The sequence below is a fragment of the Falco rusticolus genome, chromosome 19, assembly GCF_015220075.1.
Source record: "Falco rusticolus isolate bFalRus1 chromosome 19, bFalRus1.pri, whole genome shotgun sequence".
NCBI classification, from domain to species: domain Eukaryota; kingdom Metazoa; phylum Chordata; class Aves; order Falconiformes; family Falconidae; genus Falco; species Falco rusticolus.
In genome coordinates this window covers 3,851,255-3,879,165 of record NC_051205.1, presented here as the reverse complement: position 1 = coordinate 3,879,165, position 27,911 = coordinate 3,851,255, and the positions used below count along the sequence as shown (strand labels likewise).

Genomic DNA, 27,911 nt, shown 5'->3' with positions numbered 1-27,911 from the left:
GACTGGGTCGAGTAAGGCTATTTTTCCTCTTTTTTTTTTTTTTTTTGTTTGTTTTTTTTTTGTTTGTTTTTTTTGTTTTTCCCCCTCCACCTCCCCTGCGCGGGAAGCTCAGACAATGGCCAGACACACGAACCCGCACATGAACCGCTTGCACACACACGCACGCCAGAACACCGAGACACAGAAGAGGAAAAGTCATTTATACCTGACTGCTGATGAGGTCTGTCCTATCTTATTCAAAGAAATGTTTATGTGCATAATATACAGAGGTGCAGCATTTACACATAGGATATTGTAAAGACACAGAGCTTGCTACAGATGCCTTCGAATCCTTAGGGATGCATCCCCCCTTCCCCGCCCTGCCCCTCGGGGGCTCCCACTCCATCCCGTTCCAGCCTCATCCGCGCAGATTTTAGTTGAACTAAAAAGCCGCGATGCAAAGAGCCTCTGCTCCCCCTCGGCGAGCTCCCGGCAGCTCCCTCGCCTCGTGTATACGTTACCCTCCGCCTCCCCGCTCCGAAGCTCCCGCCGATGCTTCGGCCAAGTCTCAGCTTTGTTGGGTTTTTTGGGTTTTTTTCGGTTTTTGTTTTTTGGTTTTTTTTTGTTGTTTGTTTTGCTTTTTTTTCCTCTTTTCAAGTGCACCCAGCACTGCTGAGCCCAGAAAAAATTCAGCCAGGAGAAGAGGTTTGAACAGCTTCCTCGCGTCCTTGGAGAAAAACAAACAAAAACAACGAAAAGGAGGGGAAAAAAGGAAAGAAAAAGAAGAAAAACAAAAAACCAAACCCCAAACCCAAACCAAAGAATCCGCATGTCCGTGCCAGTATCCTGGATGGAAGGGGTTGGTTTTTCCTTTGGTTTCTTACTGAAGGCAAAGGTGAGCGTGTGGGCTGGCAGCCTGCACAAGTCCCACCCCGACGGTCGCGCCTGGGGGGGACCCCTGAGGTCCCCCCCATTTGTGGTCCCTGCGGCAGGCGGGGGGACACGGGGAGCCTCGAGCCAAGGGAGCTCCCTGGGCCCATCCCCCTGCCCCACCAAACGACACAATAAAATCAAAAGAAAAAGATTGTTTCTGGGGTCTTTGCAGTTTTTTGTTCTTTGTTTTGGTTTTCCTCTTGTTTCTCACTCAGACCTGACCCCGCACACGCTGGGGGACCCCGGGGGACCTGCAGAATCACTGTCACACTCCAAGTGTTTCAAACAAACAGTAAAAACAAAAAAAAAAAATAGTAAAAAAAAAACAAAGCCAAGACCAACAAAACTCTGTTCCATATTTTTGGAGATTTTGCTTTGTTTTTAGTGCTACTTTTATATCTGCCGGATTCCAGCCCCAGGATGTGGTCGATGGGGGCTGGGGTGGGAGGGGGGTGTCTCATCTGCATCTCGCTTTTGGTCAAGGGAGCTCCATGCTCCGTCCAGGACAGGGATGGGGCAGAGGGGGAGAAGGGGATGGGGAAAAGGGGGAAACATTTTTCCTATAGAAAACCCCCAAAATTTCCAATTGCCTGCAGCTGGGGAACAGCGACAACAAAAGAAACACCAACCAGATTCTCATCCTCGTTAGGTTATTTTTGAATTTTCATTGAAGTGCCTGTCAAGAATAAAGCCAAGCCCGGCCTCCCCGGGCTGCCCTCCGCAAGGACGTTACATTCAGTGTTTGTCAGCAGTTTATATGGCTCAGCGGGGCCGCAGGGCTGGCAGCCCCTTTCTCTCGCAATGGCAGTGCAAATACACCTTTTGAGTTTTGAAATGTATTTGTGCTGTTGGTTTTCTTCTTTTTTTTTTTTTTTTTTTTTTTGTGTGGTTTTTTTTTTTTACTTCTCTCTCGAAAAACGCAACTTTCCCTTTGTTCATTCATTCCCTAGAAACAAACTTTTTAAAATCAAAAATGAAAAAAAAAATTAAAAAAAAAAAAAAAACCAAACCCAAAGACACTCTCTTATCCCTTCCGCTCTTGCTGCTCTCTAATCCCGTGGGATGCTAAAGGGAATCCAGACTCATGCTTTAACAAAAGTGCTTATTACTTGAAGCAAGTGCTTTGGACCAAGGGGGCGGAGAGAAACTTCCTTTTTTTGGGGGGCAGCGGAGGGGGATGGGTGATCCGGTGCCTGCGTCTTCAAAACCAAGAGGTTGAAGTATCGGGGTGGGGGGTGGGGGGAAGCCAAAAAAGTCGCTGCTTGGTGAAAGCTACACCAAATGGATGCCGGGCGCCGGCAGAACGCTAAGCGGGAATGGTCCAACTTTGGCATCAAGGTCCATGGGAAGGAAGATTTGGGGGAGCCCCCAGCCGAGGGGTCGGGGGTGGGGTGGGGGCAGGGCAGCGGAAGTTTCCCTCCATCCCTCTTTACAATGCACTAGGGAAACCATCACAAATCTCGTTTAGCAAAATAATGCATTATTACCAAACACTTCGATTATTACTTAAATTGTCAAGCTGTGCTGTCAAATGTATACAATACAGCGTTAAAGGAGAACAAGACTGGGACCCGCAAGGAAACTGGCCGCACGTCCCCCCTTCCCCCCTCCCCCCCCCCCCCCCATGTTTCCTCCCATGTGCTCCCAAGGCTACGGATGCGCTGCTGAAACCTCGTTTCCCTCCATCATTATTATTATTATTATCATTATTATTATTATTTTTAATAAGACACAAGGGGAGGGGAGAAAAAGATCCTCGCTAAGAGCAAAGAACGCGCGTAGATAAAGCATGGTGCCGCAGAGAAGAAATGGAGAAGCCCTTACAGAGATCACATTGATTGTCTCGTCATAGTTTTCGTCGTCATGTTGAGCGGAAGGTAACACGTCGTAGCACAGAAACAAGGCCAAAAGAGAGATCAGTATTCTTCTCTAAACCAAGAAACTGAAAACCACAATAATAGTCCAAAAAATAAGGGGGGGGGGGGGGGGGGGGGGGGAGGTGAAGGAAAAGCAGCATTCTCCATGTGCTCTAAGGAACGCTCTCACCCTGGCTACAGGAAAAAGCTGTGTTCAAGTGAAACGGTGCTGGAGTCCCATCCCCCACCGGCGATGCTAAAGCCGCCCGGCATCGAGGACCAGGGCAGGAGGGGCACAGCCACGTCCCTCCGGCAGCGGGTGCAGCGTGGGATGGTCCAGCTCTGCCGGTGCCTCCCAGCTTTTCCCAGCTGACGCCGGGAGAGCCGGAGCATCGCTCAAGAGGATGGAGCTGTCACGGCCCCCGGGTCTGCCCCGCTGTGAACCCGTCCCCATCCCGGGGAATCGTCACCCGCGCCAGGGCCGGTGGCAGCTCAGCCCCTCCGTGTGCCTGAAAAAGTACTTTAGCCCTTGAAGACGACAGCTCAGGACTTTGGACCCATTTTCCTGCCCTGCAGTGAGGGTGAGGGCCAGCAGCGAGAAGAGATAAAGTGATGCCTAAATTCCTCCCAGAAAGGGAAAGAGCTGCAAGAGGCAAGTGCGGACTTGACAGCAATGTAAACAAGTCTCTTTTTCCAGTTCTCCTCTGTAGAATACTGAAAAGGATCTTCAAAAAGGATCTTTTTATTCAAGTTTCGTGAGTTTATTCTGGTTCCGAACTGAGGTATTCGGTGCAGAAAGGTTAACACTTTCTTTCAAGCTAGAGGGTTGGGGGGGAGCGGGGAGGGGGAGATGCGGTCAGCCAGGGACACGATCCTCCACTGGCACCGAAGGAGGGGACCCACTGGCCCAACAAGCCGTTGCCACCACCTTGCAGAGAGCGGGGTGGAGCGGGGCTCGCGGTCTGGAACGGGAAAATCCCTCCGGAGCAGCCAGAGGAGTCTTGCCCGTCAGAAGCACCCCGGACCCCAGCACGCAGGGAGCGGAGCCCTCCAGGGACCAGGCTGAGCATCCCTCCTGCTCCGAGATCTTGCCAAGGGCAAATTTCTCAAGTGCTTTGCTGAACGAAGTGCGGGTGGGCAACGGGCCGGGGGGACCGAGCTCCGCCGGCAGCTGGTGCAGAGCGAGAGCAACGAGAAGCCCCCGAGCCCGCTCCCCTCTGGGAATAACTCCTACGTGAAACATGAAGAAAATGTGCTTATCACCCAAAGGCCAAGACTGAAACTTCATTATTTGGTTCTAAAAGTTTGGCTTTGGTAAAAGAAAGAAACAGTGCGAGGGGACGCTCCCTGCGGGCTGCCAGCAGCACCCTCACCCACCGGGAGCCTCCACTGGGAACGGCCGGCTCCAGTGCCCGCTCCACACCACAACCTAAACCCGACAAACACTGCGCTAACAGGAGCCACCTTCATTTAGAAACTATTTAAAAAAAAAAAAAAAAAAACCAAAACAAGAAGAAAAAAAGACGTAATACCTTATTTTGGTTACGGAAATGCTTTTTCTCTCTGAAGCGCTGGGCAGAAGAGCCGCAGCGCAAGGCTCGTGCCGTCCCGTCGCAGTCTCACCGGCAAAGAGGAGGCGAGCGGCCACCAAGGACTCGGTGGGGAGAAAGGGATCCTTTTCTCCCTGCTCCCATCCCAGTGGGATCACGCTGGGATGCCCCCAGGGGTGGCGACGGGGCAGGAGCCCCAGCCCTGCGCTCCTGGCTTTCGGCAAGGCTGCGGAGGGAGAGGAGGTCGGGGGAGAAGATGGTTCCCGAAATGCTTGTTGCCCTGTCAGCCCGTTCTCGTTCTCTGCATCCCAGTCTTTGGCTTTGAACAGACTCGTGATATGGAGAAAGAGTATTGTTTTTTTGCACACGATACTGTTACAGTAATTCAGAAGGAAAAAAACAAACCCAAAAACCAATGGAAAAAAAACAAACCCAAAAAAAACAAACAGTGCAACGTTCTCGACTGCTTCAAACCTGCATTATAAATATGATTTCTAAAATTAAAAAAAGAAAACCCGAAACAAAAAACAATGATCCCACATACACGCACGCTAATAAACCTGCCAAGATGCTGCATTAGAAAAATAAACACAGACTTACTCAGGGTTGTGAATAAGGACTTTGAAGTGCATTTTTTTCCTTATTAAAAGGCTAAAACTTTCAGAATTTTTTTTATGGTTTTTGTTGTTTTTTTAAAGGTAAATGCTCGTTTCTTTATAAATAACTTTTTTTTTTTTTTTAAAAAAAGCAACACTGACTCTCGCATGGAAACAGCCACGCAAAACAGAGAACGAAAATTCAAAAAAGAATAATTTCTTAGGATCCGACATTTTGCCAAGGAAAAAAAAAAAAAAAACCAACCAACCAACAGAATCCCTAAAGTGCCTGGTGTGGGGAGGGAGGCTCCAGCAGCGCATCCGCAGCCAGCCGACCGCGGGGTTGGGCAGCAGCACCCGTTTTTGCATATAAATGACAGCTGCCAAAAGGATATTTTAGTGTCCCAGGTACAGTAGATCTTGATTCAAGTGTTTGTATTGGAATCGAAGGATGAGCGTGAGAAAAAAAGTGATTGCAAGAGAGGAGCAGTTACAGTGGCACTTGGCCAGGAGCTAACACCCACCCCAGCGCCTGCAAGACCAGCCAATTCCCAAAGACTCCCACCCCCCCCCATCCCACCAAGAGTTCAGGCTTCCCCATCCCAGCCGGAGGGAGCGGGGGGCTCGGGGCAGCCCTGGGGGGCAGCCCCCAGGCAAGGCAGGGCAGGAGGCTGGCACAGGGCGTTGGGAAATGCCAGAATTGATTTCAACCCTCCCTGAAAGCTCTGGGCCGGGGGGTGGGGTGGGGAACCCCTTTCCATCTGCGGGCCAGTGGATGGTGGTACCCGCCTCGGCTGGGCAAAGCCCTAATCCCACAGCATCCCTCTCCTGCCCTGCCGTCAGAGGGGTGCGAGCACACGCTGACGGGGAGAGGGCCGAGAAAGGGCAGGGGACGGGAACGGCACTGCCAGCTGCTCGTTAAACCAATTAACAGCTTTGACACCACGCTGGCAATCCAGCGAGAAGAGGAAGCTCTGAACTCTTGGTCTACCCGGCCACGCTAGAAGGCCTGCCCAGTCTTGTTCTCCTTTAAAGTGCCCTATATTTATAGAATTTCTAAATAAATATAATAAGATATTAGGTCACCCATAGTTTAAGCTACTCCGAGTAACAGCCGTCCAAGCCGATGGCATTGTGCCGGTCCTTGCTGTAGGGGCAGGTGCTGCCGTTGGGCAGAGCCCCGCAGGCGGCGGTTTTGGCTGCAATGCCGCAGTTCTTGAGGAGGTTGAAGCTGAAAGAGCTGATGGCGTCTTTAGGTGGGAAAGGCTTCATGGTGGAGAGGATAAGTGCCAGGCAGTCGGCAACGTCCTTGTTGGGGGCGCATGCCAAGGCTGGGGTATGACCTAGAAGAAATCCAGGGGTGAGGGATCGCCCCGGGTGGGCGCCTTCCCCGGGGAACGCTTCGGTCGGGGCGTTTTTCCCCCCTGCGTTATATTTCTCTATCTCAAAAGACCCCGCTTCTGGGCACTGGCAATCGCAGCAACTGCTTTGAAGTGTGCCAGGATCAGTAGGAGATGAATAAAAAGGGGCTGAGAAGCCCTGGCAGCATGGCAGACACGACGGTTTTCCACAACTTAAAGGTATTCCAGCAGAGCAAGAACCACTGGGAGAAAAAGCTTCTGGCCACAACAACCAGTTTCTGCCAACTTGCGAGTGAGTCAACAGCTTATTGCTGGCTCAGGCTGGGCAGGTTTTGTGCCTGGCAGGAGAGGCAGCCAGCCACCAGAAGATGCACGGGGGGGGTGGGGTGGGTAAAAAAACAAATTTCAAACACCTGCGGGACCTGGAAATGCTTTTGCGGGGTGCTAACGTCCTCGCCCAGGCTGTTTCTGCGATGCCACAAGCTGCTCAGCTGGGGAGGATGCAGAAATCCTTCCACCCTGGCTGAGCGCTTCTTCCCCAGGCAGCCCCCGGCCCACAGGGACATCACACCGACCCCCCCCGGGGTACCCGCGAGGAAGACGCACCTTCTTCATCCACAGCCAGCACAGTGGCACCTCTGCTGAGCAGGGCCTGGACGACGGAGGCCAGCCCGTTCCGAGCTGCGATGTGGAGCGGCCTGGGGAGGAGGGAAAGGTGGCGTGAACCCAGCGGCAGAGCTTCCCTCTCCCCCCCGGCCCCTTTAACACCTTGGGCTACAACAAGGGGCTCGCAGGGAGCAAGCGCAGAGCTCCCACCACCGTCCTACCACCAGCGCATCACCCCCGCCCAGTAAAGCCCTGGTTTTCCCCACTGGCACCAGCTGTCCAAATACTCACATCTGCAGAGCACTGTTACTTGCATTGATAAGGCCAAGGTCTTGGGTTTCCCCCAGGATCAACAAGGCACACTTTTCATGGCCCTGGAAAGGAGACCGGACTGTTTATAGCACAGGAGGAGGAAGGTGGGGGCGGTGGAGGGGACCTGGTGCTGTCTCCGAGTGGAACGTGATTCCCTGGGATACAGAAACGTTCCCTAAACCCAACCTTTACAACGATTCACCACTTTGGCGGGGCCTAAGACAAGCTGCTGTCCCCTCCATCATCTCCTCCTCTGCATGGATGCACTGCCCAAAGCCTCCTGCTCCCACCGCACCCCCCAGCTCAGAGAGGGGGTCCCCAGGAAAAATACACGATGGGTCTGGGCTACAACCCAAGCTGCTCGAAACTGTATCAGCAGCATCTGCGCAGGTCAAGACAGGTAAGCAGGCAGGCAGAGCAAGCCCAGGGCCGTCACCTCTGCTCTGGCGGGGCAGGAGTGGGCGGACAACCCGTCTCATTAAGGTGCCGAGGCTGAAGGTGATGGTGAGTGCAAGCACGGCTGCGAGGGGCCATCTCCCTACCTTGCTGCAGGCCAGGTGAAGAGCTGTGTTCTTGTTGACATCCAGCACAGTTATATTTGCTTTTGCTTGGTACAGCAGGAACTCTGAAACGAGGAGGGAAGACAGCTGCTGTTGAGAAGCAGCACAGAGCGCGGCGCAGCGTGGGGCAGCAGCCACGGGCCGAGGGGGCAGGAGTGGGGGCAGCTGTCCCAGCGCGCCGTGAGGAGGGGGACAGCCCGGCTCCCAGAGGACCCGCTGACGGAGGAGGCACAGGGAGGCTCACACCCCGTACTGGGGAATGCGTACCGACTGCTGCAGTGTGCCCGTTCTCAGAAGCCATCATGAGGGGGGTCCTCCCCAGCTTGTCGGTCATGTCCACCTCGGCTTGGTGGCGCAGGAGCAGCTGTAAACCGTGGATGTTGTCTGCAAAGGCAGCAGCGTGAAGGGGTGTCCTGGGAAGGCGAGAGAGCTGGTGAAGAGGAGGGCACAGCACCCACCCCAGCAAGACTGCCCAGGCCTACAGCATGTTTGGGGACGTCAGGGTCCCTTCGTGCCATGTGGAGATTACGGCGGGAGTCACAGCCACCACCCAGCGGCACCAGGGAGTGGGTGACAAGAGAGGGACGAGTCTGCACTCACCTTCCTTTGGCATCTCTGCTATTAACAATCTTGGCACCTAATGCTTCCACCAGCATTTCAGCAGTGCCGTCCTGGTTGTTAATTCTGCGGTGAGGATGAGAAGAGAAGTTAAAACAAGACCAAGCGGCATGAGCACGTCTGCAGTGGGAGTGAGCAGCGCGCTCCTGGGGCTCAGACGCCAACAGCAGCTGGAGTTGTTTAGGGTAAAACACCCCTTTACCCTTCACATTAATCAGGGAAACGCAGCACCATGCCAGACAACAGCCTTGCCCATCCCTCTGCTGCGAGGGGTGCCAAGGATGCACCAAGCCCACCCCAGGCGGAAGGTGGCAATGCCTCCACCTTCCTCATCCCCCCACAGCTGCCGAGGACAGCACACTCCTTCCTCTGCTGGCGTGCAGAGCCAAGGAACGACCGAGGTCAGCCCCAAACCCCTCCGCGCCCGGTGGGACCCCAGGGATCACGCTCACGCTGCCCCAGACACCTCTGAGGAAGGCGGCTGGGAACAACACGGAGCCCTTCTCCCGCCAGAGCCTCATGGCAGGAGATTTCCTGAGATGCTCCACAACCAATGAGCAGAAATGAGCCAGCCAAGAGGGCCAGCAAGGGCTGAGCCACCAGCCCTTGGCAGCTCCATGGAGCTGAAGGCCTGCTGGCGTGGGAGGCCGGTACCCAACAGCCCTGGCTTTGCGGCACGCAGCCAACGAGACAGCCGCTTCCCAGCTCCCCCAGGACCTCCAGCAGTCCAGCCACCACCTCCCTGCCACGTGGGAGCTGGGATGAGCAGGTGGTACCACCCTGAGGGGCTGCTGGAGCCCTCCGCAAGAAGGGCAGGGTTAGGAGCTCCTCCACGCAGAGTGTCCCCTCTCCCACATCACCGGGGCTGGGAGGAACCCAGGGCAGGTCCCAGGCGCCACTTACACTGCACAGTGCAATGGAGTAAAGGGGTTTCCTTCTAGGTATGCAAACGGATTGTGTTCAAGTAACAATTCAAGACAATCTTCGTGCCCTGTAAGAAGAGAGGGACAGAAATACAGTACCTGGCATGCGGTCCCTCACCTGTGACAGAGCAAGAAGGGACTGAAGGCCCCTCTGGTTCTCCCCCTGTCCAGAGCTGGAGGCCCCAGAGGTCGCACAGGGCCCACGACACCCAAGTGCCCACACAAACCCACCCCCCAGCACAGAGGCAGCGGGTTTGTTTCCCCTCTGGCAGCAAAGCTGCTGCATTTCAGGAGGTTTCTAATTCCACACCATCTCCTGAAGGACTTCACAGCCACATTGCTCGCTTCCCTTTGAAACACCGAGACATTCCTTCCCGTTGCTGTATCACCCTCTGCAGCCAGGGTGACGGCCAAGTAATCCTATAAATCCAGTCCTGGAGGAAGCAGCCTCACCTGTTCTAGAATAGCTGTTTTCATATTTCGTTCCTTTTTTAAGGAGCTTGGCAGGGGGAGAAAAACTCCCTGCCTCCCTCCCTCCCAGATTTTTGCCATCCCTTTCCATCAGTCTGTATTCACTGCTGGGCTGATGACTCCCAGAGCAGCGGGGGACAGAGGGAAAACCTGGCTCTTCCTGGCTCCCTCCTCCCCATCAACAGCCAGAGCCGTGCAGAGGTGGGCAGGGGCCCAGCCCGGGTCCTTACCACTGTATGAAGCCCAGTGCATCGGTGAGTAACCGCTGTAGTCCACCACAGAGTCCAGAGGGTCAGTAGAGAGAGCTGCCTGCAGCAGGGTCCTCAGGATTTCTAAGTGCCCGCACGCCGACGCAAAGTGGATCGGGGTCCGGCCTTTGAAATCCCGACACAGAACGAAGGCATCGTGGTCCAGCAGGGCAGCCAGGCAGTCCTCACAGCCCGTCACAGCCTGTGGTCAGGAGGGAGGACCAGGAGGTCAGAGCTCACCTTCCAGTCACTTAGCAACAGAGCTACCCCCCTTCTTCCACAGCTTCCTTCTCAAATGCGGCATCTCAGGAAGGGAAAACGGGCTCTTTCACTGAGGACTCTTGCAACAAAAGAACCCCCCCCACTTATCCTCCAAGCAGCCTCCAGGCAGGAGGATGAGCAGACGCTGCAGGGCTCCAGGCCCCTGGTCCCAGGGATGCACTCACCCCTCGGTGCAGGGCGGTCCTCCCCCTCTTGTCCGCTGCGTCAGCTGTGGATCCCTTCTCCAGCAAGAGGTGGACACAGTCAACGTGGCCATTCATGATCGCCAGCATCAGCGGGGTTCTGAAAGGCAGCAGGGAGGGGAGTGGGTTTCAGGTCCTGCCCCCTCCCCCCTGCCCCAGCCACCCTGCAAGGGGCCGGACCCTGTGCCACACCGATCCCAAGGGAAACCACCAGGCAAACTCACTGGCCATGGATGTCCATGACGTCGGTGATGTCCGCCCGCTCCCCGCTGTCTATCAGGAGGTGCAGGGAATCGGTGTTCCCGTTGGCAGCTGGAGACGACGCAGGAGGAAAGGAGGAGTCACGCACACGTACAGACGGGTCCCCCCCCCTTCCAGCCACTGCCGCAAAGCAAAGGAAGGGGCTCGTGGCCAGCAGCCAGGCACACGTGGCTGAGCGAGTTCGTTAGGAGGTTGCTAAGCTGCAGGGCTGACGAGCACGTGCACCGGCTGAGCGGAAGACACGTGTGTGTGCAGAAGCTGCTGGCACCTTCTCTCCCACTCGCTGCTGAGCCACTTGGACCCTCCGCTTCTGCTGGCACCATCCTGCCTCTTAAGCATCATCCTAAACCACAGCCCCTTCCCTCCTCCTGACCAGCAGCCGGGCGAGGGGGTGTCCTTGGCAGCGGTGGCACCAGCAGCTGGAAGGGCTCTGGAAACGCTCCCTCGCCACCCCCAGCCCCGTCTGCCCTCCGTCACCTGCAGCATGGAGAGGGGTCCACTTCCTCTTCCTCTCTTTCACCAAAGCGGACGCACCGTGGCTGGTGAGCACCTCCACGCACTCCGTGGAGCCTCTCTCCGTGGCGAGGTACAGCGCCGTCCGCCCCTTGTGGTCCCGCACGTCGAGGTTCACGAGGGTTTCAGCAAGTGTCTTTAGGGCTTCACAGTGACCATTATAGGCCTGAGGACAAAGCAGACCCCGTTAAAGCGGTGTCTGGAGAGGCTGCATGCAGAAGCCCCCCTCCCAGCACAATTCCTGCCCCCTGGGTCCCAGAAGCCCCCCCCCCCCAGCACAATTCCTGCCCCCTGGGTCCCAGAAGCCCCCCCCCCCCCCCCCCCCAGCACAATTCCTGTCCCCTGGGTCCCTCCAGCCGGAGGGGCTCGTGCCTGGCCATCGCCTCTCGTTGGCACTCAGGTCCCACGCAAAGCCCTCGCCCACTCCCACCCCTGCCCACGCTCTGACAAGGGAGATGGCTCCAAATAGCAGCAAACAGAAAGCTCTGGGAAGAGCAAGGAGTTTAACACACAAATCAAAGGGACTTTGACCATCAGCCCGTGGGGAAAGCTGCTCCCCAGACACCGGTGCCTTCCTCCTCTGCCCTGCTCAGCACCAACAGCTGCCGGGATGCAGCCCGCGCTGCCCAGGAGCAGGCACCTCTCCAGGACACAGCACGAAGCCTGCACGGAGTGAAGCGCCCTCCGCAACCCTGGGGTTGGGCCAGCCGTACTTACAGCTAAGTGCAAAGGGCTGACTGGAATGGTGCTTTCCACATCCTCCAGGCAGTTAAAAGACATTTCCAGGAGCTGCAACAGCAACAACAAAACCATAACTGACCCTGGACTCACGGAGGCTTTGACAGACACCCTGTCCACCAGCGGCGTTAGAAAACCTGCCCATCTGCTTCAGAACGATCTGAATTTCAGGATGGGACCTTCCTTAACCTGGCTTTGGGCCCTGCGTAGACAGTCACATCAGGTCCCTGCTGTCCTGAAGCGCCCCCCCCCTACTCACACGATGCGCACACTGCTGCAAGCTGGCCCTGTAACAGCGCAGGCATTGCAGACAGGGTTGCAAGGCATCTTCTGTACTGCAAGAACTCTTCCCTGGCACAGGTCTCCAGGCTTCCTTTTAAAATCCAAACCTTGCTCTGTTGCCAGGGGTTTACACAAGACATCCATACGTCCTCCTGTGCCAGGCAACAGCTCCTTCCTCTCAGACATCTCGCTCAGGCACAGGTCTTTCCTCCATGGTATTCCCAGCACAACGGCTCCCCAGGAATCCCCGTGCTTTTTCATCAAACCCATCTCCCTTCCTCCTGGACAAACCCTGACACAGCAGTGCCTACAACACGCACAGTCCTTTAGCCAGACCTGGACACCGTAAGGTCTGAGACGTTCCTTTAGGGGGGGCTTCCCCCCTTCCCCTACCAGCACGGAGGGGTTTCTCCAGCTGTTTCTCCAGCTCACTCACCAGTTCAAGGTTCTGCCTGTTGCCATACGCAGCTGCATAGTGGACAGCGGTATATCCCTGCTTGTCCCGGAGGGATGGGTCAGCACCATTATCCAGCAAGAACTCTAAACAACTGCAACGAGCAAGAGAAAGGGGATATTGCAGAGGCAGAGCTTTGCAGGGACACCCCCCACCCCCGATTTATCTCAGAGCAGATGCTGGGCTAATCCCCTCAAGACACCAAGCGCATGCAAAGCCCACTGGCAGCAAGGGCCAGGAAGCGACAGCCAGGTTTGCCTCCAGAATCGAATCAGCAGATGTTTCCTCCAAGGCATCACCGCTCAGTTCAGCGTAAGCAGCAGCCAGGTATTTCTAGCGAGTGCATGCAGGGGGCTGGGGAAGGGATAAGCAACAAACAACTGCCAGACGGGGCTGCAGCGCGGACTCACAAGAACGCCTCCTTCAGCCTGGACTCCTTCAGTGGCTCCTCATCAGTGTCATGGCTGTTTCCTGAATGAGTCTCTGCTCTGAAAGGTCAGAGACCCGCATCAGTTTGCTGATTACCCTCTCCTACCACGCTCCTCAAAGCGCTCCCCTCTTCAGGAACTGCTGAGCACCAGCTGCAGGGGCGGGGGGTGGGTTGGCCAGGGAACAGCAGAGCCCAGCAGTGTGCCATGGTCTCCAGCCCCAGCCGCAAGGAGCGCGCGCCACCGAGACACTCACCTCCTGTACGTGTCCGAAGCAGCAGCATAGTGTAAGGGGGTACAGCCTTTACAGTCAGCCTCGTTAATACTGGCTCCCGCTGTGACCAGCGTCACTGTACACTGATAGCTGCCGTTGGCAGCTGCGTAGTGCAGTGGAGTCCTGGGAAGGGGGAAAGGAGAAGGAAGCTGAGCCGTGCCGCCCGTCGCGGGCACGGAAACTCGCCTGGCAGCAAGGCAGGACGGAGGGAACCAGCCGTGCCCCCCCCCGGCTCTGGCTCAAGGGTTTGGGTTTCTAAAGAGCCAGAGCTGGACCCCTTGGGGTGAAAGGGGGTGAAGGAAGCAGCTTGAGACACCAAATGCAGAAAGGTCTTAGGAATGGCCCAAACCAAACCAGGCTGAGCGCGCTCCGGCTGGTTTAGGGCTGGAGGAAATCACCCTTGCTCCCTTGCAAAGCCCGCAGCCCACCTACCTTCCGAATTTATCTCTCCTCCTCAAGTCAGCACCGCTGCTCAACAGCAAATTAAGACATTCAACATTCCTACAGGAGGTAGGGAGATGAGTTAGACACAGATCAGAAGAGACCACAGCAGGAATGCAAACTCCTCCTAGCTGCAGACAAGACAGCTATGCTTCTCACCTGCGCAGCCCGGACATTGCCGGAACTCGACTCAGTTTGTCACCACCGGGCAGCATAAGAGCCGCAGCCACGGCGGGACGCTGCGCACACAAAGCTCTTCCCTGCTCTCCAGTGAAATAACCCTTCAAGCTTCCTGCCTCACCAGCGCTACCCTGCACTACGCGGAGCTCTCAAACAACCAGGCAATTACAGAGAGACATTCGCCACGGCACTAGTGCAGCTGACGCACTGGATTTGCTGCTACAAAAAAAAAAAAAAATCGAAAAAAATCTAGGATTTCTGCCTCCTGCTCAGGCAGGGTAACAGCGCTGCGATGCCGAAGGACACCTCTCAAGCATCACACCAGTATAACAGAAATGAGGTCCTCCACGGGACGCAGCACCTCTGCTGGACTGCTGCAGCCGTGTTCACTCTCAGTGCCCCAGGTGAAATGAAACAAACAATACGAGGCATTCACAGGGCCAGCTAAATCCCTGCTGCTTCCAGGCACCAGCTCCTGAGCCCTGAACGAAGCCCCAGCCAAGGAAGCATTTTAGCCCCTCTTTAAAGAAGGGTGAACAGCCAAGGAGGGAGCAACCGGGACGAGTCACACGGTCAGCGGCAGAACAGGGCCAAAAAAGGTTTCCGTTTTCATTCCTGCTCTAAACACAGGTGTCTGCTCTCTCTCAGAACCAGGAACAGCACCCAAGGGTCCAGCTCCCAATCCTGACCAAAAGACTGCCTGTGCTGTAGCTCACACACAGAGAGGGGGGTTGCGGTTTGGGCTGGGGGCTTCCTGCACGCAGAGTGGGACCAGCGCCCCGTGCACGGCTCACCCTCCAGAAGCAGCAGCGTGGAGGCAAGTCCTCCCGAGGTTGTCAGGCGTGTTGATATCGAAGCCTGCAGACAGCACGTGCTCATTGCTCAGCGAGGAGACGATACTGTACAACTGACCTGGGTGGCCGGAGGGGCAGGGAGTCAGGGGCAAGCCCGGGGGTCACCCGACTGCCCCCACTGCAGGAGGGGCGGCTAAGCCACTCACCTGAGGAAAGTAGCTTACGACAACAGTCTGAAAATCCAAAGAGAACAGCTAAGTGCAGAGGGAACATGTCGTGGATCCCACGCCTGCCAGGAGAAGACAAGGGAGTCAGGATGGATCATTTCTGCATCCTCCAGCCCAGGGCAGGGAAAGAGAGGATGAGTCCTTCCTTACCTTGCAGTGTCAGCACCATTCGTCATCAAAGTACTAATTAGCAGCTCGTGGCCATATCTAGCAGCAACGTGGAGGGGGGTATTGCCGTATTTGTCAGCACAGTCAATCTCACTGCCTAGAAAGGAAAAGCCGAGCGCTTTGTCAGCGGGTCTCTGGGTTCTATCCCAAGCAGCCCAGGCTGTTCCCAGGGCTTCACCCCCATCTGGGGGACACAGCCGACAGCTCAAGTCCATTCAGCATCGTGCAGAAGGAGAACTGTACACTGCTCTCTGAGCTGAGATCCCACTTGTGTCCTGCAAGCCTGGGGCATTACATCTCTCCCCCTTCCCCCAGGAGGGGATGCTTTCAGCCACGGAGGTCTCTGGCTGAACCCCCGGCGTGTCTGCCAAGCCTACAGCCCTCTTACAAGAATATTGTCTTTCAGGTCGGACACGGCAGTGGGAATGTTCTCTGGCCACAGCTGCTCTGACCTGGCTGGAATGTCAGTCTCTTGGTCTACACCTCGCTGCCCTTGAGGGTACGCACACTCCCTGCCACCCCCCAAGCCACCCAGGGCCACCGGCAACAGCCCCAAGGGACCAGAGTGGATTTGAGTGATAATTGTAGAGCTCTTAAACCCCTCCCCGAGCAAACACGCGAGTTGGTCCTGGAGGCAGGTGCTCAGAAGCACAAGGAAACGGCTGGGATAAGGCAGGGCCGGAGGAAGAAGCCACTCACCGTTCTGAATGAGGATCTGTGAACGCGTGAACCGTCCATGAATGGCAGCCATGTGCAAAGGGCTCTTCCCTTCCTTACTCTGCAGAGAGCAGAAGCGACATCGCATCAGGCTTCCTACCACCCTCCCCGAGCCCTTGCCTGGGGCAGCAGATCCTCGCTCCCCCCATCCCAAAGCTGCCAGACCTGAAAGTTGACATCGGCCCCGTTGTTCACGAGGAGCTCTAGGCACAGGGCCCCATTGGTGGAGACGGCAGCAAAGTGCAGAGGGGTGAAGCCCTTCTCGTTAGGCTGATTGACATTGGCGCCGTAATTGACCAGCTCGTTGGCCACGGCATCTTGGCCCATGTAACAGGCAATGTGAAGTGCAGTGTTACCGAAGGAATTTGGTTCATCGATCTGTGGAAGCAACAAACCCCAGCAGATGTGGGGATTCAGGAAGAAGAAAACAAAAAGGCAGCCAAGAACCAGCCAAGGCTCCTGCCACCACCCAGCGCTCTCTCCTACCCCGGTCTCCAGACTGGCCCGTGCCCGAGCCCACCCTGTGCGCAGCCGCGGGGGTCTTTACCTCGACTCCCAGCCTCAGCAGGTGACGCACAACTTCGATCTGGCCGCTGGCTGCTGCAGTGTGCAGCAGGGTGTAGCCCTTCTTGTCCTTACACATCACATCAGCTCCCCGGGCCACCAGCAGCTTCAGAACTTCCAAATGCCCTGTCCGGGAGACAGCGGTAACAGCCAGGGGACCCCCGGAAATGGAGACCTGGGCACAGCGGCCTCTGGGGAGCCCCACCACCCTGCAAGGTGAATCCATAGGCAACAAGCAACGTGGGAGAAGAAACTGGACCGATGCCCGTGGGGAAAACCTACCCAGGAAAGCTGCCCAGTGGATGGGCTGGCGGTCCTTCTTGTCGCAAGTACTCAGGCTGGCCCCTTTGTTCAACAGCAGGTTCACCATCTAGGCAGGGAGAAGCGGTGAGAAGCAAGGCTGCCATCCCTCCCCGCTTGTGCGGGCAGAGGCGCCTTCGCCACCTGCGAAGCCCGGACCCAGGAAGGTGGATGCGCACGGGACCCCCTGCGCCCGAACCTGCCTGGCCTACCTCGAGGTGACCGCTGTGCACGGCATGGTGCAGCGCCGTGCGGCCCGTGCGGTCCGCGACATTGACAGTGCTCAGCAGGGGGATGATGGCCTCCACACACTTGGTGGCCCGGTTGGCAGCAGCGACGTGCAGAGGCGTTTGCCAATACTTGTCACGGGCATTGACATCTGCCGAGTGCTTCAGGAGGAGGTGAAGTGCCTTCTAGCAGGAGCAGAAGGAAGCAGAGCTCTAACCCAGCCGCTGGAGCACGCAGAAGCCCTCCAGCCAGGTGGGGAAAGCTGCATCTCAGGCCACCTCATGCTTTCAGCACTGCATGGAGCTGCCCAGATCCACCCCAGCCCACAGCCCCGAGAGCCAGGGCAGCCCTTGCGGCGCTGAACCTGCTCCGCACGCTCACAAGCATCGCTGCTCCCACTGTGTCAAAGGGAAGGACTCGCTCGCTTTCACCTCCCCAGCGAACCCCACCTTATGGCTGTGTTTCAGCAGTTATCACAGAGAAAGGGTGAGAGAGGTATAGACAGTGAGAGAGGCTCTAAGAAGGAGCAGGGAGAAGGAATCTTCCCTACACCAATCCTCCAGCCTTCACCTGGGCTGCTCCAGCTCCTTCCAGCTGGAGTTTGGTGCGTGGGACTCGAATAAGCCGGGCTCATCCCACCCGAGAACAACTGTGAAACGCGGCTGCACGGGGGTACCGGCACGGGAGAAATACCTCCGAGCCACGGGATTTAACTCGGAGTGAGCGTTCTCATGACTCATGAGGTGCAAAGTGCCCGGGGGATGACAAATGTGACCCACTGACCTATATTTGATAATTATTTCCCCCTTTTGCTGGTAGAAGTTGTTTGCCGCAACCCCACCTTTTCCTCCCTACGGTTTACAGGCTGCCCACTTCCACGCAGCATCGGGGCAGCGCTTCCCAGCGACCCCAGCCCCACGGCTCACTGCTCCGCTCTTTTCTCCCGGGGCTAGCTGATACCCCTCCTGGCTGGGGGAAGCACGTGAAACAGCCAGGCAGTACGTAAACCCAACAATTCTAGAGAGCAGGCTCCGGGCAGGAAAAGCCGTGAAGTGCAGAGGCATTTCGGGAAGGCTCCTCTCAGGAGCTAGGCACGCAGGGCACTGGCACAGCCCCGTGCCAAGCACCCTGGGGAAGAACAGAATGAGGGAGGGGACTCTCCAGCACATCTGAGCTGAGGCAGAGAAGCAAAGGAGCGTTTTCCAATTCACAAGACAAGCAGCGCTTCAGACCTGACAGCAACACAGTCTCGACTCGCTGAGCTCCCCGTATTTTAGCGACCCACAGTAACCGTCCACACATGTTCGCAGCGAATGCCTTCAGCAGGGGTTTACACTAATGTGTTTCATCCCGTGTCTGCTGCTGATTAAGAGAATTCACGCAACCCGCCGATGTGTGGTAACTTGCCCTGCATGTCAGAGTCAGGGCTTCAGATCCCCTGGCTCCAACCAACATGACCACAGAGTTTCTTGCTCTCCAGCAACTCAAAACAGGACAAAGTGAAGTGGGATGAAGTTAAGCCCACAAAAGCTAAACGTCAGGAAATCTTTCCAACCAGATCTGTCGGAACTGGCTCCCGAGAGAAAGGGTGAGAGCCCCATCATCCCTCAAAGAAATGTAAACCTGGATTAGACGAAACCCTTGAGAAGGGGGAAAGGCGGGGAGGAGGATGCTGTGGGGAAAACCCACGTGCTAATTCCTGAAGGATGGAGGGAAAGGAACCAAGGGGATTTTTTTTCCAGCTCTCATATTCAGCCTCTGAATTACACATTCATTCCCTCTCCACTCTAACGGGACCACCCATCTCAGCCAAAACCAGGCACGAAGGAAAAGAGAAGCAGCACGGTCCCCTCCTCCCATTGGCACCCACCACCCCCACGCAAGGAGCAGATGGAGCCAGAGGGCACTTCAGCGGGAACCTACCTCGTTACGAGAAGCCGCAGCGCGGTGTAACGGGGTGAGCCAAACAGTGTCCTTTGCGTTAACATTAGCACCTGAGGAGGAACACAAGGAGGGGACACAGGGGGCAGAGAGGTGACTGGCCGCCCCTGCTCCAGAGCCCCAGGGCAGCTCTGCAGCCACCTCTGAGGCACCCAGCGGGCAAGTGTCGGTTCTGCTGCGAGAGAGGACCCCGCGCGGAGCTTTCGGTGGGACAGACCCTGGGAAGTGCAAGAGGAACAAGCTCTCCCTTGGGAGACTGTGCTGGTGCACTGCAAAGGACACGGCAAGGCACAGAGTAAAGAGAATGTGTCTCCCCGAGTGCCAGCTTCCCCACCGAGCCAAAAAAAACACAACAGAGACCCGGCAAGCAGTTCTGCTCCTTGCTTCGACACAAGGCCACCTGAGACAAAAAACCCAGAGCATTTAATGTTGGGAGCTGTGGTCACTGTGGGCTGCATCTCCATATTAGAAAGGAAAGACATGACCACCCCAGCACCATTGTGCTAGGCACTGAGGTCCCACAACCCCTGAAGCCCCTGCCTTTCTTTGCTGCTGAGAGCTCAACACCCAGGCATGAAAAAAAATCAACACAGGGCACGTAAGGGCATCCCATGCTCTGCAGACAACGCTGAACATCCCCAGTCCTGTTTGACAAGCCCTCAGCAAAGGATTTCCCCCAAGTCTCTCCTTGTCAGGGTCACGTAAGATCACGCCAGCCTCAGGGTTCCCCCACACCACCAGCAAGCAGCTGCAAAGCCCACAGTGCCCCAAGGCACTGCACTGGTGAACAGCAGACGAGAAGACTCCCCTGCCTGCACCACACGGACACAGGACCCAAACGCAGGGCTGAGCATCTCCAGAGGGAAACGAAGGGCAGCTTTACGCCAAGTAACACAAGCCAAAACTGAGCAAAATCCCCCGGTTTTTAGCAGAGCCCTCTCCAGGAGCAAGTGAAACTCTACTCCCTGGAGCATTCTGCCATTCAAGGCATCGCCGAGGCACGCATTCCCACAGCACCCTCCTCCAGTATCTCCTCCTACCACTGGACACCTTGCACACATCCCCCTCCTGGCTTGGTTTCCACCTCTGCTATTTCAGTTCCAAGACTCTTCTCTGTCTGAACAAACCTCTTAGGATTATGGCAACATTTCCTAATCTTCCCCTGGCTGCAACCCCACAGGCTTAAGCATGAACACACGGTTGCTTGGAGGGTGACCAAAGCCTATTGCTCGGCGCCCCTAAGGCCAGCAGAGATCAGAAAGACGCCCTAAAGGCAGCACCAGCAGTCGAGCCAAGCACCCTGAGCCTTGGCCCTTACCTGACAGTATTAGGAGCTCGAGGATTGCAACATCTCCTATGTAGGCAGCAGCATGCAGCGGCGTTCGTCTTTCTTGGTCCTAAGCAGGGATGTAAGAAACAAAAAGCGTCCGTGAGCTTCGAGGGCAGGCGGAATCCCTCCTCCGCTCCAGTCTGCCCCAACACCTCCTGTAAGCACGTCAGGCACCTCGGGATGTAGGACAAGGGGAAAACCGCTTAAACCCAGCACCATCCTGGGGCGCTGCAGGGGAGCGCAGCCCTTTGGGAGCTCCGTGGGTGCTGGGGTGCACCGGGGGGCCAGAGCAGAGAGTACCGGGGCCATGAGACAGGGATGCTGTGAGAGCTCCAGCCGCTCGTTCCACCCCTGCACTGACTCCCCAGAGATCAACGCGACCTGGCTCCGGTGCTCCTGGACTTAATGAGCGTCTACAAAGCATTCTGCCACCGGAGAAGAAAGCCTGGCTGTGCTCTGACAGCGCACAGGCTGTCCCGTTCCACACACTTTTATCCTTTCGGCCAACAATAAAAACCACTCAGAATTACAGACAGCTCCGAAACCAGACTCAGACCTGCCAGCTGCCGAAGGCCAGGAAGGTGCAGAAGCCCCTCTCTGATCTTAGATTGGATTAGCCAAAGAAAAAATACCTTTCACTTCTGTTTACTCAGGGCTGGGCCCTGGGTAACCTCTGCTTCAGGCGTTTGGTTCAGGCCCTCCTTGGGGAACATGCCACGTACTAAAGCCAGGAAGCAAACATGTAGAAAGCCAGACGAGCTGTGCTCGTTTCAAGCCCCAGATTTTGTGTTTTGGGGGAGGGGGGGGAATGTAATTGCTTTTCATTAAGTTAAAAACTGTTTGGAAAATGGTGGTGGTTTCATTTTTTTTTGGTAACAACTTGTGCTGGCACAACCAGGCGGGAGGATGTGAAAGTGAAACCCAGCTGGCAGGTCACTGAACAAGCAACAACATTTCTAAACCTGCACACAAAAAGGAAATTAAGTGTTAACAATTGTGGTTTTATTCCTTCAGCAGCTGTGCGAGAGCTCAGCAAAACAATCCCAACCCTCTCTCCCGACAAGAGAGGACGAAGAGGTGCCGGGTCCCCAACTGAACCAGTCATGGAAAAAAAAAAATCCCCACGCGCTCTCTGTGTAATAAGCTAAGATACGATCGAATCATTAGTCCTCCTGGCACACGGGCACCAGCACAGGGACGCCCTCACCTTCCCGGGATGCTGGCCAGCGTCCACCGTGCCTGCCCTTGACCTCAGGGTTTAAAACCATGAGGATCGGGGTGCACAGCGGCCCCAGCTCGGCAGGTTGGGTCAGGCGAGCTCCCTGACCAAGCGCTCAGCGAAACACACAGGAGCATGCCAAAAAGCCGGCAGCTGCCTGCAGCACAGCTGGGAGCAGCACGGAGCAGAGGCCCCGGTTCACGCCACAGCTCAGAGACGCTGAACCAGAACAGGCTGCTCTTGCCTAGGGCTCAGAACTTAGCCCAGCTTTTGGGCTGAGAGCACAGAAACTGTTGACCCGGCACCAGTCCAACTGTGCCACCATGTCAGGCAGACCTGGGCTGGTGCAGGCAGCGCCGACCAACGCGCCAGCCTGCGTCGCAGCAGGCTGTGTTTCTTATCTGCACATCTGCCGCTGATGTGTTAGCGGGAAGCTCATAAGGCAGATCAAGGGAAGGCACGCTGACAAGGCAGATGGGAACGCTCACGGGCAGGTTTCACCCCTTCCCTTGCCGGAGCCTGGTCCCCACGCTCCACAATGAGGACAGACCACGCTCGTCACCACCAGACTGGGGCTACCGAGGGCTGCTCCCCCAGGAGCCAGCCTGGCCGCTCGTGGGACCCGGAGGGATGTGTCCGAATGGCAGCTGCCTCTCCCGGCCTCCCCGCCCGCTCTGGAAGAAGCGTCAAACCCACCCTTTGCCGTCAGGCTGAAGATGAGCGCAGTGGAAACCCCTCCTAACACTTGTGAGGTGAACTCAGCTTTGCTGAGCAGCTCAAATCCTCCTTCACCTCTGGGGAACAACCTTATCTCAAGCCAGACCTGCTGCGTTCACACCAAACTATTTTGGGTTGCCATCCCAAAGGAGAAAAAGGTAAACTGGCAAGGCAGCTAAGCTAAGCCTCTGTGAAAAGTCCTCCCACACACCCCCACAGCCTCTCAGTGATGCTCTGCACAGCCCAGAGCTTCAGGAGGCTCTCACCGTCTCCTGGGGAGGGGTGGGAGTCCTGGTCTTCTACGTGCCCCATTTTACAGATGGCAAGATTGAGGCAACAGGACAAAGCTGAGCAGCAAATGGCAGCTGCGCCAGGAGCAGAATCCAGCAATCTTTTGTTTCAAAACTCTACTTCTGACCATCCTCGCCAAAAAGACCCTCACACACATCTCACCTGCTTGAGCCTCTGCCCTCCCCTCTTCCCCGCTGCTAAAGAACCGCACTGCAGGCAAGGGAACGGGGAGAGGTGGGTGAAGGAAGGGGAGCGAGCACGGCCGGGCAGCACTCACCAATACATTAATGTTCTCCTTCTGATTCAGCAACGACCGCACCTCCTCTATATCGCGGTTGAAGATGGCTTGGACCAGAGGAGGCTACAAAGGAAAAGAAGCAAGTCATGAAGGTGGCACCACATGGAGGACAAGAGAGGGAGGAGAACCAGCAGCGCTACCGCGTGTCAGAGACTTTACACCGGCCTGATTCAGCCAGGACCTTGCTCCACAAACAAGCCCCCTGCGCCTGCTGCTGCCAGAGCCCGGCCCACCGGCAGCTTCCTCACGGTTGTGGCTCAGCCAGCACCAGGGAGTAATTTTCAAGCCAGCAAAGGTACTTTTCTCAGTTGTTTGTTGGTGAACAGGCCAAGGAATCACTGGAAAAGCCTCCCCACTTCCTGAATCCAGGGAGCAGCGCTGACCACGGCCCCGGCAGCCCACCTGCAGATCCCCCAGCAGCGTGCCCATGGCACAGCTCAGCTCCCCACGTGCAGCACCCCAGCACGGGAAGCCAGGTCCGGCTCCTGCTATCCAAAGCTTTATCCACAGCCAGGAAATCCTCCCTCCGAGCTGGCTAAAGTCTCCTGGTCTGAGACAGGTCTTTGCAGTGAATCAGGTTTCCCAAGGCACAACTAAGCAACGCCTCATGCTCTCCTGCAGAAGGCTGTGTCCCTACTGCTGCTCTCCTGTCTTCTGAGAAGCACCTACGATGCTACGCTGGCTCCAATGCCAGGTGAAGCCCCGCCGGGCAAAGCCCAGCCCACAGCTCCTCCTGCCTGCTGCCCACATCTCAGAGAAGTCACCTAGCAGACCTTGGCACGCTCCAGGAGCCCCAGCCCAGCTCACGGAGCCAGCCGGCACCGTGGGCTGTGGAACCACCAGGGCCTCCCATGGGGCAGGGGCAGCACGCAGGTCCCCACGCCGAGGCGCACAGCAGAACAGGTCGGTGGGTGAGATGCTGCCCGACCTCCACCCAAGAACCCCGCACCCCACTCCTTGTTTCACAGGCCTAAACCCGTCATTTTTGTGCAGCAGGTCCTTTGGGGCGGAGGCTGCGATGCTCTAGGTCTGCTCCGTTCTTGGCACCCCACAATCGCTGCCGAATTCTCTGCTCCGGCTGCTCGAGCCTCCGCTGCTTTTCACGTGGCAAGTCCAGGGTGCTGCGACCCCAAGCGAGCCGCGGCAGCCCCAGCACAACCCCTCAAGCTCTGCCCACACGCCGAAGAGTAGATCGAACGGTCAAAAAGCAGCGAGCCCCACTTATCTTGACCTCTCAGAAGAGCAACGGAGCTTCGTTTACAAGGCAATCCCTCCTCGTCCCTGCTGCCCAGCCACGCTCACGCTCATCTGCTCACCCTACCATCAAAGTAAGAGCAGTTAAACGCGGGGAACACATCCCAGGTCAGAGGGAACTCGTGAGTCATTCCCCTGGAATGCAGCAGACTCAGCATCACTCGTTAGACATTAAAAAAAATAAAGGTTGTTTTTTTTAAAAAAAAAAAAAAGAAAAGGGGAAAAGAATCACAGACAGTAATTATGCCCTGAGCTGTCTTCGGTGGCGCGCGGTTTGCAGCAGTGCTGGGTCTGACACACCCACCCACCATTCACAGGGAAAGCTAAATGTTTTGGTTCCAAAAAAAAAAAAAAAAAAAAAAAAAGTTCTATTTAAATCACAGATCAATCCCTCATCCTCACCCCTCCCCTCCTTCATCCACCCTGCCAGCCTTCAAACACTCGCTCTATTAACGATACCGCAGGAGCCGGCATAAATACTTGGTTCCGAGGGGCCGGCAGCCCCGATCTCGGAAATCCAGGGGGATCAAGGGGGTTTATGGAAAAGGCGCAGGGCAGAGCGGACCCCTCAGCCAAGGCGATGCCGGGGGTCGCTGCCCCAGCGCTGGGGTACGGACATGGAGCCCGAGCAAGCAGGGCCACAGGCGGCGGCCAGGCCGTGGGAGCAGCTCCCGGCTGGGGGAGGGCGACAGGGATGCTCAGGGATTGGGGTCCCCAGAGAGACACCCCCACCCCCCAAATGGGTGGGCTGGGAGCTGGGCGAGGGCTACAGGCTGGTGGCACTGGGGTGGTGGGAGCTGCCTTGAAACCTGGTGGTGCGGGAGACACCCTGCACTTCGGGGGTGTCCCCAAAGCCCTGAGGGGACACACTGCACCCCAGGAGGGTCCCCAAAGCCCTGAGGGGACACCCTGCACCCCAGGAGGGTCCCCAAAGCCCCGTGGGGGCACCCTGTGCCATGGGAGGGTCCCCAAAGCCCTGAGGGGGCACCCTGCACCCCAGGAGGGTCCCCAAAGCCCCGTGGGGGCACCCTGTGCCATGGGAGGGTCCCCAAAGCCCTGAGGGGGCACCCTGCACCCCAGGAGGGTACCCAAAGCCCCGTGGGGGCACCCTGTGCCATGGGAGGGTCCCCAAAGCCCTGAGGGGACACCCTGCACCCCAGGAGGGTTCCCAAAGCCCCGTGGGGGCAACCCTGTGCCCTGGGAGGGGTCCCTGCTCACCGTGGGTGTCCCCAAAGCCCTGAGGTGACACCCTGCACCCCAGGAGGGTCCCTAAAGCAGTGTGGGGGCACCCTGTGCCATGGGAGGGTCCCCAAAGCCCTGAGGGGACACCCTGCACCCCGGGAGGGTCCCCAAAGCCCCGTGGGGGTAACCCTGCACCGCGGGAGGGGTCCCTGCTCACCATGGGTGTCCCCAAAGCCCTGAGGGGACATCCTGTGCCCTAGGAGGGTCCCCAAAGCCCCATGGGGATACCCTGCACCTCGGGGAGGTCCCCAAAGCCCCATGGGTGTCCCCAAAGCCCTGAGGGGACACCCTACACCCCAGGGGGGTCCCCAAAGCCGTGTGGGGGCACCCTGCACCCCGAGGGGACACCCTGCACCCCGTGGGGGTCCCCAAAGCCCCGTGGGTGCACCCTGTGCCCCGGGGGGTCACCCTGCACCCCGTGGGGGTCCCCAAAGCCCCGTGGGTGCACCCTGTGCCCTGGGAGGGTCCCCAAAGCCCCGTGAGACACCACGGGGGCAGCAGCAGGAGATGCAGTGACCCCAGGGAGGGCTGGGGTCCTGTCCTGGGGGTCCCACCCCTGCCAGGGCAGGGGGTCCTGGGGCCGGGATTCCCTCTCAGGGGTCTGCACTCCCTGGGGCTGGGGGTCTTCCCCTCCTTGGCCCAGGGGTCCCGACACCGGGGTCCTGCCCTTTGGGGTCCTCCCTTTACCAGTCTGGGGGTCCCGTCCTTACCGGCCCGGGGGTCCCAAACAGGGGGTCCTCCCTTCACCGGCCGGGGGGTCCCGACCCTGGGGTCCTGCCCTTACCCACCCGGGGGCCTCGAACCGTGTCCCCCGCACCCGGGTGCCCCCTCACCGGCGCGGGGGTCCCGCCCCCGCTGGGCCGGCTGCCCAGCCCGGGTCCCGGCGGCGCGGGCGGAGCGGAGCGCGGCGGGCGGCGAGCCCCGCTCCGGGCCGGGGCTGCGGTGGGGCGGCGCGGGGGCCCGGCGGGGCCGAGCGGCAGGTGGGAGCGGGCAGGGCGGCCCCGCACCGCGGCGGGCCGGGGGCCGCGGCCTGGGGCGGCGGCCGGGCCGGGGCCAGGGCCGGGCCCGGCGGCGGCACGCACTAGGCCGCGCATCCCCGGGCTGGCGTGGCGCTGCGGCCGGGCGCGGCGCGGGGGCGGCGGGCGGGCGCGGCGGCGGTACCTGGTCCGTGATGCTGAGAATCCCCATCTCGGGGCCGCCCTCAGCGCCCAGCTCCCGGCATCGGGCTCCGGCCGCGGCGGCTCCGCTCGGGCGGCTGGCGGGGCGGGGAGCGACTGGGCCCGCCCACCGCCCGGGGAGCGGCCGCCACCGCCGGGCCGCAGCGCCGCCGCCGGCCGCCATCGCCGGGGCCCGCGGAGCCGCGGGGGGGTCGGGCCGCCGAGACCCTCTGCGAGGGGGCGGCCCTGGGCCCCTCGTTCTCAGGGAGGGCATTTGGGGCCCCGCGAGACCCCCCAGCCCGGGGGGTGTCCCCCCTGCTGGGCCGGGACCCCGCGAGCAGCATCTTCCCCGTGGCCACGGCTGCTTCCCCGGGCTAACACCCGGCTGTGGCCTCCACACCAGGCGGGAGGGAGGCTGGGGCAGTGGGCAAGCCCCCTATGACCGCAATGTGTCTTGGGGGCAAGCCACCGCCGAGGGGGGCCTGGCAGGGGCCATGCCCACCCCTCTGCCCTGGTGTGGGGGTCTGGCTGGCTGGAGCCATCCCCTTGGGGGGCTACAGCTGGTACCAGGGCATCGATTGCACCGACGTATGCTGGCATCACCCTGTCACCCCTTCCCTCCGCCACACCGGTCGCTGTGGGCTGGCAGGGTGGCTCACTGCTGCAGCAGGAGCGCCGCCGGGCTGTGCTGGGGTGGGGGGCATCTCTGCCCACCTGCAGCCCCCCTGCCCGTACAGCCAGCAGCGCTGCCTGTGTCCCTGCTGCCCCATCCACACCTGCCCTCACAAGCACCCGGGATGCAGTAAAACACTTCCCGCTCACCAGGCTGGGCAGTTTAGAGGAGTGGGCTGTCACTTCAGCTGTTCCCCACTTGCTTATGGCCCCACGGTCCCTCCCAGCCCCCTGCCACCAGCAGGCAGGCACAGAGCATTGCCCAGCTATCCCGCATCCATCCCTGGCTTGGAAATAGCGTTAAATCAAGGAACCTGTGGTGCCTCCTGCCATGCTGGGCTGTGGGGCCCTGTGGAGATGGGAGCTCCTGGTTTATCACCTCCTCCCTCTGCCCGGAGAGGGGTGGGTGATGGGGCACAGCACCCAGGGTCCCCATCCCTCAAAATACTGACCGGGGACCATGTGGGCAGGCATGGCAGCACCACCCTGGCCCAGCCGAGCCATGTTCCGAGCAGGAGGCGCTGGGGATGGTGCTGCCGGGGCTATTTTTATCATGTGTTTAGACCTGTCGTTAGCCGACTGTTACCTAACTGGGAACCCAAGGTGACATGAGGGAGCCCGCGAGCAGCTGCTGACATTTCTGCCTGGGAGAAGGGACCTGTGGCACCGGGTGCTGCTTGGACAGGCCAGTAACCAGCAGGGCCGGCCGGTCGGGCTGCCGGCACAAAGCCGGGTCCCACGCCC

The 27,911-nt window shown here is 58.1% G+C and overlaps 1 protein-coding gene across 2 annotated transcripts; it reads right to left on the bottom strand.

Annotated features, from left to right (window-relative positions):
* Positions 1–27: 27 nt before the first annotated feature.
* ANKRD52 (ankyrin repeat domain 52) lies at positions 28–26,601 on the bottom strand. 2 transcript variants are annotated; one of them, XR_005101564.1, is made up of 29 exons: positions 26,500–26,601; positions 22,822–22,905; positions 20,306–20,384; positions 18,970–19,040; positions 17,031–17,231; positions 16,801–16,888; positions 16,502–16,644; positions 16,120–16,332; positions 15,937–16,015; positions 15,220–15,334; positions 15,049–15,131; positions 14,843–14,960; positions 13,860–13,928; positions 13,410–13,550; positions 13,136–13,213; positions 12,708–12,819; positions 11,969–12,040; positions 11,216–11,417; positions 10,702–10,789; positions 10,460–10,577; positions 9,996–10,215; positions 9,275–9,362; positions 8,354–8,437; positions 8,021–8,166; positions 7,736–7,818; positions 7,173–7,255; positions 6,882–6,973; positions 4,301–6,257; positions 28–3,998 (listed from the first exon to the last, which is right to left on the bottom strand). XR_005101564.1 is itself a non-coding variant. In XM_037371311.1 (28 exons), exons 1-28 carry the CDS (start codon positions 26,524–26,526, stop codon positions 6,013–6,015), a joined length of 3,222 nt encoding a protein of 1,073 aa, XP_037227208.1. In that variant the 5' UTR covers positions 26,527–26,601; the 3' UTR covers positions 28–6,012. The 2 variants fall into 2 exon arrangements, 1 of the variants encoding a protein (XP_037227208.1); XM_037371311.1 differs by having other exon boundaries at positions 28–6,257.
* Between the last annotated feature and the right edge of the window lie 1,310 nt (positions 26,602–27,911).